At 37.7% G+C, this 10,373-nt stretch overlaps 1 protein-coding gene across 3 annotated transcripts in view; it reads left to right on the top strand.

Annotated features, from left to right (window-relative positions):
• RPRD2 (regulation of nuclear pre-mRNA domain containing 2) overlaps positions 1-10,373 on the top strand; it is a 127,728-nt gene that overhangs the window by 87,811 nt on the left and 29,544 nt on the right. For 2 of the 3 annotated variants that reach the window (XM_011973620.1, XM_011973619.1), the window contains exons 3-6: positions 1,419-1,519; positions 3,730-3,782; positions 4,422-4,548; positions 6,398-6,573. In XM_011973620.1, coding sequence (XP_011829010.1) covers positions 1,419-1,519; positions 3,730-3,782; positions 4,422-4,548; positions 6,398-6,573 — 457 coding nt within the window. Of the gene's footprint in view, positions 1-1,418; positions 1,520-2,383; positions 2,462-3,729; positions 3,783-4,421; positions 4,549-6,397; positions 6,574-10,373 lie in introns of all 3 variants that reach the window. The other variant, XM_011973618.1, reaches the window with a different exon arrangement.

Raw genomic sequence — 10,373 nt, 5'->3', positions numbered from 1 at the left:
TTTCTCTGTTTCTTATATAAGCCATTCTTAGGCAAGAAAAAAAATTCTTTGTGAATACATGATGTTATGGATTCATAGACTCTTATCCTTGAAAGTATCCATTAACTTGATATTGCTTTTCTTTTTTTTTTTTTTTTTTTTTTTTTTGAATCATATACTTCAATCTCCACATGGTTTGGTGGATTCACTTAAGGAGAGGTTAAATTCCTGTTTTGTCTTTTGACAGATCTATTAAATTATTAGAATGGTTTCTGTTCTTTGGCAGATCTGTTAGAATAAAATTTCTTTTCCCTATAGCTTCATACTTTTGTCCTTGTTTTGCTTCCTGAGATCACACCAGTTTGATTCCTCTTCCTGACAACGGTTATGCCCTTCCTGCATTGTTTTTTTATATTTCTTCTACATTTCACAAAGCATAATTAAAATCTTAAATTATTAATTTTATTGGTAATTATTTCTCATTCACTTCTACTTTAACTTTTTTTTTTTTTTTTTTTTTTGAGACAGGGTCTTGCTTTGTGGCCCAGGCTGGGTTGCAGTGTTATGATCACCGGTCACTACAGCCTGGATCTCCTGGGCTCAAGCGATTCTCTTGCCTCAGGCTCCCATGTAGGAGATACTACAAATGTGTGCCACCACATGTGGCTAATTTTTTCATTTTTAGTAGAGATGAGGTCTCTCTCCGTATACCAGGCTGGTCTTAAACTTCCAAGCTCAAGTGGTTTTCCCAGCTCGGCCTTTCAAATTTGGCCAGACTGGTCTCGAACTCCTGACCTTAGGCAGTCCATCCACCTCGGCCTCCCAAAGTGCTGGGGTGGCAGGCGTGAGCCACTGTGCCTGGCCAACATTTTTTAAAGTTAGATAGCCAACTTGAACCAGAAGCTCATCTGTGATCCAGCCAGAATAAACCAATACCCTTTACTTCCCTCATTCTTATTGTGTATTCTCATAGTATTATGTAATAGTCTTTTAGAAAACATGTTACAGTATGTGATTGATTCAAGATTTTTTTTCTAAACCTTTAAAAAATGAAAAAATATAGCATTGCTAAACTTTGTCTTCTTATTCAGTACTACTATAATTGTGTTTTAGACCAGGTTTTTCAATCTCTTTTAGAATTCCCGTTGTGTCCACACATTCCCAGCCCTCTCAAGTTCATATCCATCAAAAAGCTCTCAGTATGTCATCTGTAGTTTCATCTATGTCATTTATAAAAGTGTTGAATTGGTAATTTAAGAGTCTTAAAATCCTTAAAGTTTAAGATTTCTTTAGTCCTGGATATTATAGAAAAAAAGTTTTGAAATAAACATCAGAAGAAATTTGGAAAATAATTTTATTGATAACTTTATTTTCAGATTTCTAGTTTGGAATAGAAGTCAAGGTTTTTATAGTCTGTATTACTTTTTCTTTGTTTTCAGGGATCCATCTGTCTCTAAGTCTGTAGAACGAATCTTTAAAATCTGGGAAGATAGAAATGTATACCCAGAAGAGATGATTGTGGCATTGAGAGAAGCTTTGAGTAAGTGTCTTTTTTCTCTCCTAAAAGAAAATTTTGAGTCAGTCTTTACAATTACATAATTTTATAGATATGGTCATGTTGTATAATAGTGAAAAATTAAGTTTTGAATCTAGCCCTATTTGTTTAAAATTAAATACTTTTGAGAAACCTAGATCTGTTTGAATTAAAATGTAAATAGAATTGGTTTTAGGGATGGGGTTGGATTTTGTTTTTTAGTGATAACAAAAGTCAAGCATATTAAGTGGTGATAGCCATCTGGTTATTTTCCTGCATTTGCATTGAGTGTTTCAAATGGTTCATTGTTTGTGTTAATAAATACTGCCCTGTGCCCTTACTGTTGGAGAATTTTTCACAGGGTGTCAATTCTTACTAAGCTGTTTGGTAGTAAGCATATATTGGCAGTCTTTAGACTGTCTTTTGATTTAGATTTACAGTAAGTTGTGTACTGTTTTGTTAAAAAGAATTTAATTCTTATGTATTATATGCTTGTAATTAAGTTATTGAGTAGAAGTTGGTGATAATCTGCTACCATGACCGTCATTTGACTAGAAATTTGCTTTAAAAATGGCATCTTCTAAGAAGCTGTTAAATTCTTCATTTTAATTTGTTAATTGGTATTTTTAAGCCTCCTTCCCTATTCTTTTCAGAATTGGTAATTTCACTGATGATGATAATCGTGTTTATTTGACAGCTTCTTAGATCGGGTAGGAATTTCTATTTTTTCATAAAAATGAAAGAAAAGGAAAGAAAGAAACAACACACAGTCTCGGATTGCCTTTTTTCATGCTGCAACTTTGGCACTGAAGTGGACAGACAGAACAGCTTCCCATAATGCCAGATTGCAAAAACTGAAATGTTTTCCAGGTACCACTTTCAAAACTCAGAAGCAGCTGAAAGAAAATCTGAACAAACAACCGAATAAGCAGTGGAAGAAATCACAAAGTAAGGAACAAAATCTCAACTAATATAAAATTACCTCCTCTTTTTGGAGCAGAAGAAAATGTAGACCATTTGACATCGTACCTGGCATAAACCATGGGCAAGCCTGTTTTCCAGGCCTGGGAGGCTCCCAGTGACCTATGATAAACAAGCCATCATGGAGTTACTTCTTAAAAAAAAAAAAGCAAACAAAAACTACACTTTAAAACAAAGGAAATGCAGAAAAGGGTTTAATTGAGTGAAGATTCAAGAGTAGTTGGGGGATTGAAAGAAGAAAAAAATACTTGATAGTGTCCAGGCTAATTTTCAGGTTCAAGGATATATGACGTTAGAGGCAGCTGGCATTAAACAACAGATCTGAAGAGGAGACTAGGCATTAAGAAGCATTTCTGTGGGAACCATGAAATCTCCAGATTTGGGGGATATACTCTACCAAATTAGACGTGGGCCTCAGATCCTGGCCAGAAGCTCATTCTGTAATGGGAGCTCCTGTTATATTTATCATATTTACCCAGCATGAGATCAAGGGAATGGAATACTGCATGTGATAGGCTGCTGTGGGCAAACTGAGGAATATTGAGAGAGACTTGAAGGTATGGAGGGAACAAAGTAAAAGAGAGTGAGAATTGGGAGGTAAAACAAGACACTTGGGATGGTTTTGCTCCAGCGAGCATATGGTATCCATCATGATTAAGGGAGTCCTCAGACATCCTTTTGGTCATAAGTTGCATGCTTAGGAACAACAAGAGTCGTCATTTCAGCCAAAGTTCAACCACAGTGTTAATATACCTAGAAGTTTCCTTGCCTATTTTTGCTATGAATTGAGTCAGCAGAAAAAGAAATTCAAAGGATAAATATATAGGAATAGAGTTATTTGTCACTAATTTTCTTCAGCCAGTGCTCAGGATTAATTGGATGTCCTGTTCCTGAACACTCTTATTTTGAGGTATTTAGATCCTCTTACACCCACACTAGGAAAAAAAGGTACTTGATGTATCTCGGTGTCTCCAAATCAATAATTCTAGGACTTTATGACTTCAAGGGTCTGTTGGAGGTAAGTAGATTAGGTCTGTCTAAATAGCATATTTTTACATTGACCACGTTTAGGAGTGTTCACATTTCCTAGTCCATTATTTATTTTAGGAATTATGACTTAAATGTGCATGTTGCCATATGTTCAGAGTATATCCTTAACTATAGAGCTAAAATTTTTCCTATTAGTCAACTTTTTGTGTCTGTATTCTTAATGACCTTTTGTTTAATTCCAACAGCATCTACAAATCCAAAAGCTGCTCTCAAGTCTAAGATAGTTGCGGAATTTCGAGTAAGTTACAGAATTTGTTTAATACAGCAAAGTATTATTCACCCCTTTTGTATTATAGTTTCCTGTATAGTCCAATAAGATTTATTTGTATTCCGTTACACCTGTCATGTTTTAAACATGTGGGAACTGTTCTAAAGGAACCCAGATTGGGATTAGATTGCTTGGCGTTTTATCTGTTCCCCTAATGGTAGAAATAACCTTCTTCCAGTATATCTATTATCAGCTGAGTTCTGTATTCAATTTATGCCAGCAAGAGAGTTTATTTTCCTGTGAAACTCTTTCTAAATTAGAATTTGCTTACAGAAGGCTATGTTTATGTAATTAAAATTTAAAGAGGCTTTGTAAGTGGACTTTTGTCTGTTTTAGTCTTAACTCTGTATCCATAAATTAGCTTTGTATAATTAAGGAAAAGGATCTTTTAAAGTCTATAACTAAACATGATTTTGACATGAGAATTGGTCATTAATATCTGTGACTGTGAGAAAAAGTGAAAAGTTTTTTCCTCCCAGGGTTTTGTTAAACTTTAGGGTTTTGTTTTTGTTTTTGTTTTGTTTTGTTTTGTTTTATAAAACAGGGAGAGATAGAATGAGAATAATTGAATGATCTTGTAAATGAAATATGACTCTGGTCTGTGTTTAGTCTCAGGCCCTAATTGAAGAGCTGTTGCTATACAAGCGCTCAGAAGATCAGATAGAACTGAAGGAAAAGCAGTTGTCAACTATGAGGGTGGATGTGTGCAGCACAGAAACTCTCAAATGCTTAAAAGGTAATGCTTACATCCTTTTAGAATAAGTCAGATTTTCTTTCCATATCTGTCATTTTTCCGGTAATCATACTGGTTTACCTCATAAGGAGAGCCTTGGGTAGAAAATAGTTGTGGCACCTCTGGTTTCCCAGGTAGTTGTTTCATGCATATAAATTTCGTAAGTAAATTCTATCTTTCTCATTTCTAGTACTTTCTTGGTGTATTGGGTTATATATATAGACAGTTGTATTTCACATGTGTGGTTACTTGGTATGGGTATGCTCTTCAATGAAGTTACTCTAATGCCTCATAAAATCTAGTTAGACCATCTCTTTTCCTTGCATTGTAAATTGTAAATCATACTAATAATTTATTATAATGTAAGCCTCATGAAGGCAGAAATTATATTGATTTGTTCATTGCTATACGCTGGCACCTAGAGCTATACTTGGCACATAATAGATATTTGATGAATATTTTTGAAATAATAAGTAAATGACTACTAGCTATTAATTTTGGCACCAATTTTATTCCTGTACCATACTTTAAATTTAACAGACCAGGCACAGTGCCTATAATCTCAACTCTTTGGGAAGCCAGGGCAGGAGGATTGCTTGAGACCAGGAGTTTGAGACTAGCCTGGGCAACATAATGAGACCCTGCCTCTACAAAAAAATTTAAAAATTAATGTACTTGGTGGCACACACCTGTAGTCCTAGCTGCTCGGGAGGCTGAGGCAAGCAGATTGTTTGACCCCAGGAGGTCGAGGCTATAGTGAACTGTGATCATGCCACTGCACTCCGGCCTGGGTGACAGAAGAGACCGTCTCTAAAGAAAACATTTTTTTAAACAAATAATTAATTTAACATATATTATCTAATTCAATCATCATAACAGAAAACATGCTAAAAATCTCTATTTTATCACATGAGAAATCTGAGGTCTTGTAAGGAGATTAGTAGCTTGCCCAAGTTACACAGCTGGTAAGAGGCAAAGCCAAAATTTATACTCACATCCAAAGCCGTATTCTGCCAGTCACTGGGAAAGAAGTAGATGTACTGAATTATCACGAATCTTTTTCAGATAGGAAAGAATAACTTTTATTGTGTGCATACAGAGGTCACTTTATTTTTACTTTTCTGAACGTTACTTTTCTTGTTTAAGAGACAACATCTTACTGCCTTCTGTAATGCAAAAGTTATGGTATAAGTGAATAGAATTGAGCGTCATTCTGTTATTCCTAAGTAAGTAGCAGTGTAGAATCCAATTTGTGAAGAAAATAAGTAATCACCAAACTCTTTTAGTTGAACTTTCTTTTCTTTACCTTAGTTACAAGTGCCTTCACTCTGGCAGGTTCACATGAGTCTGTTTTGTAAAGAATTTTAATAATCTGTTTTGTGGTTTTGTAATTTGGAGAAGCTTCTTTAAGATAAAATTGTTAGGCCGGGTGCGGTGGCTCATGCCTGTAATCCCAGCAACTTTGGGAGGCCAAGGCAGGCAGATCACGAGGTCAGGAGATCGAGACCATTCTGGCTTACACAGTGAAACCCCGTCTCCACTAAAAATACAAAAAATTAGCCAGGCATGGTGGCGGGCGCCTGTAGTCCCAGCTACAGGCTGAGGCAGGAGAATGGCGTGAACCCGGGAGGCAGAGCTTGCAGTGAGCCGAGACCGCGCCACTGCACTCTAGCCTAGGTGACAGAGCAAGACTCCGTCTCAAAAAAAAAAAAAGATAAAACTATGAAACTAAGAGTATTGCACAGTAAGGCAGCAAGAGTATGTTCACAAAGAGAGGTTTTCTTCAAAAGTCAAAAGACTACATTTTTTTTTTTTTTAAATCCTGAAACGAGTACTTCCCATGTCATTTTAGATAAAACAGGTGGGAAGAAGTTCTCCAAAGAATTCGAAGAGGCAAGCTCCAAGCTGGAAGAATTTGTGAATGGATTAGATAAGCAGGTGAAAAATGGACCCTCATTAACAGAAGCACTGGAAAATGCTGGAATTTTCTATGAAGCACAATACAAAGAAGTAAAAGTGGTGGCCAATGTAAGTAATAATTAAAGCTGTCTTATGCTGAATGCTTGTTACTATGTTTCAGAGATTATTAACATGCATTATCTAACTGTTAGGATAAGCATTTTTTATCTCATTATAGATGAAGAAATTACTTTTGGGATAGATGTTGTAATCCCAGCACTTTGGGAGGCTGAGGCAGGAGGATTGCTTGAGCCCAGGACTTTGAGACCAGCCTGGGCAACATAGTGAAACCCTGTGTCTAGCAAAAAAGTACAGAAATTATCTGGGTGTGATCTCAGGCTGCAGTGAGCTGTGATCATGTCACTGCACCCCAGCCTGGCCAACAAGAGTGAGACCCATCTCAAAAAAAAAAAAAAAAGAAGAAGAAGAAGAAGAAATTACGAGGATTAGTAACGTTGTATAAGGTGATATAGCTAGTGAGTGGTGGTGGTAGAATAAGACACCTGGGTCTTTTTTTTTTTTTTGAAACAGAGTTTCGCTCTTGTTGCCCAGGCTGGAGTGCAGTGGTATGATCTCAGCCCACCTCAACCTCTGCTTCCCAGGTTCAAGCAGTTCTCCTGCCTTAGCCCTGCTGAGTAGCTGGGATTACAGGCATGCACCACCATGCCCGGCTAATTTTGTATTCTTAGTAGAGATGGGGTTTCTCCATGTTGGTCATGCTGGCTTCAAACTCCCGACCTCAGGTGATCCTCCTGCCTCAGTCCCACAAAGTGCTGGGATTATAGGCATGAGCCACCGCACCTGGCCCAATTTTTGTATTTTTAGTAGAGGTGGGGTTTCTGCATATTGGTCAGACTGGTCTTGAACTCCTGCCCACTTCGGCCTCCCAAAGTGCTAGGATTACAGGTGTGAGCCACCGTGCCTGGCCTTACTTTTTTTCTTAATCAGAAAACTGGACGGAAACATCCTGTTACCAAATTTCATGTAAATTGACTGAATTAAGGAACTTTTTTTTTTTTGAGACGGAGTTTCGCTTTTATTGCCTAGGCTGCAGTGCAATGGTGCGATCTCAGCTTCAACCTCTGCCTCCCGGGTTCAAGTGATTCTCCTGCCTCAGCCTTCCGAATAGCTAGATTATAGGCATGTGCCACCACGCCTAGTTAATTTCATATTTTTAGTAGAGACAGGGTCTCCTGCTTTAGCCCTGCTGAGCCCAGCCTCCCAAATAGCTGGGATTACAGGCATGCACCACCATGCCCGGCTAATTTTGTATTTTTAGTAGAGATGGGGTTTCTCCATGTTGGTCAGGCTGGTCTCAAACTCCTGACCTCAAGTGATCCACCCATCTCAGCTTCCCAAAGTGCTGGGATTACAGGCGTGAGCCACCGCGCCCAGCCAGGGAACTTCTTTTTATTCCCCCAAGAAAGGGAGAGAGAATAAGTGGGCATGTGTCTAATGACCTCTGAAAGAAACTGTTTCATAATGAATTTTCTTTTTAAGTTTTAATCACTGTGTATGGTCATGAAAGTATATGGTACTGTAGGTCCCACCAATCCTACTTCCTAGAAGCGATCCCTTTTAACGCATTTTGCTATTTTTTTTCTGGCATTTGCTTCCATACATGTAAATGATTTGCCTATATTGTTCTTTCTTGATTTATCCTATTTTAGAAATAGCTGTTAACTTCCTGATACGACAGATGTGGATTTAGCTTATACTCACCCACCTTTCTCCTTCTCCCAATTTTGTTGTATGACTGTTTTAAATCTGTTATCTATAAATTAAAGGACTATATTTACTATTTTTTGACCATTAACCCTAGACTCCCTACTTCGTAAAATTTGCTTAGTAGCATCCCTATTTGCTTCCATTAGTTTTCATCTATCTACCCTTCAATTTTCCAGCTTCAAGCAACTATATTTACTTTTTTTTTTGAGATGGAGTCTCGCTCTGTCACCCAGGCTGGAGTGCAGTGGCACTCTCTTGGCCTCACTGCAACCTCCACCTCCTGGGTTCAAGTGATTCTCCTGCCTCAGCCTCCCGAGTAGCTGGAATTACAGGCACATGCCATCATGCCTGGCTAATTTTTGGTTTTTTAGTAGAGAGAGGGTTTCACCGTGTTTGACAGGCTCGTCTCGAACTCCTGGCCTGAAGTGATCCACCTGCCTCGGCCTCTCAAAGGGACAGGACCATAGGCATCAGCCACCGTGCCCAGCCAACTATATTTACTTCTATATTGTCAAAGTTGGTAATATTTACATTCTATTCTGTAATCATACTTAATTCTTCTTTGCTACTCTAAAGATTCGAAAACAATTTTTTTAAAAGCTTACATTATAACCCTGTAAACATTGTTCATTGCAAGGTTTTGTGGTAACTGTAGTCGTACTAGAAGTTTTGGTTTTTTCCTAGAGTTTTGTTTTCTCTTTGTTTGCCCTTGCATAGCCTTTTTAAATTCTCTGTCACACCAACTATTCTTAATTCCCTTTTCCCCTGGGACCTCCCTACCTGAATTTTCATTCCCTGTCCCCAGTTTAGGTTATTCTCTAAGTCTCAGGCTGAAATAGCTATTAACTGTTGTCCTGAGTTGAGTCCTCTATTTTCCAGATTCCATGTCTTTTTTTCTTAGTTTCTCTCATTGTACTGGAGCATTCTCAACTGATTTCCCAAAAAAAGTGTTTGTGAGAGAGAAATTTTGTCTGTCCTTACGTTTAGAAACGTCTTAGGCTGGGCACAGTGGCTCGTGCTTGTAATTCCAACACTTTGGGAGGCTGAGGTAGGAAGATCACCTGAGGCCAGGAGTTCAAGATTAGTCTGGGCAACATAGTGAGACCCTTCTGTACATTAAAAGAAGAGAGAAAAGGAAAAATAAATTAAAATGTCTTAGATCATTTATTTTCTACCCCCATGCAACCCTGAATTGACTAATGGATAAGCAGGTTGATTTTCAGCTTTTAGGACAGGTATACATTTAATACAGTAAATTTCCTTCTAAGTTGCATCTCATGAGTTTTTATATTTAAGTATCTCTTTTGCAAACAGCATATAATTGGATCTTGTTTTAGTTTTATTTATTTATTTTTTTTATCTAGTCTGAAAATCTTTGACTTTGCGGTGTTTAGTCTGCTTATTGATATGCTTGGGTTTAAGTCTACCATCTTTCTGTTTGTCCTGTGTGTCCTTTTCTTTGTTACTCCTTTTCTGCTTTTTTTAATTAATCAAATAATTTTTAGATTCTGTTTTACCTCCAGTTTTTGCTTGCATGTTCTCTCTCTTCCTCTCTTCCTTTCTCCTTCCCTTTTCCTCCCTCCTTTCCTCTCCCTCCCTCCTTCTTTCTCCCTCCTTCCATCTCCCAGATTTCACCTTTTTATAAGGATACCAGTCAGATTAGATTAGGGCCCATCCTGATAACCTCACTTAACTTGATTACCTCTGTAGAAATCCTGTCTTCAAATAATTCTGGGGTTCTAGGGGTGAGGACTTCAACATATGAGTCAGGGAGTGCAGAGAGAGATAATTCACCCATAACATGGCTTCATGTTTTTTATAAATTTTCAAAAATTCTCAGCTGTTGATCTCAATTATTGTTTCTGTTTCATCTCCCTCCTCTCCTCTTGGAACTCAGATTAGTATGTATATTAGATCTCATTGTTGTGTTCCAAATGCCTTTTTTTTAGTCCTTTCTGAATTTTCCATCTTTTATTTCTCTCTCTGCTTCCTTCTACATATTCTACTAACTAGTCTTGTAATTCATTAATATTTTATTCTGTTAGGCTGGGCACGGTGGCTCACGCCTGTAATCCCACCACTTTGGGAGGCCGAGGCGGGCGGATCACGAGGTCAGGAGATTGAGACCATCCTGGCTAACA

This window comes from Mandrillus leucophaeus, unplaced genomic scaffold (assembly GCF_000951045.1).
Source record: "Mandrillus leucophaeus isolate KB7577 unplaced genomic scaffold, Mleu.le_1.0 Scaffold139, whole genome shotgun sequence".
NCBI lineage: Eukaryota > Metazoa > Chordata > Mammalia > Primates > Cercopithecidae > Mandrillus > Mandrillus leucophaeus.
This window is presented reverse-complemented; position numbering and strand designations above follow the sequence as displayed.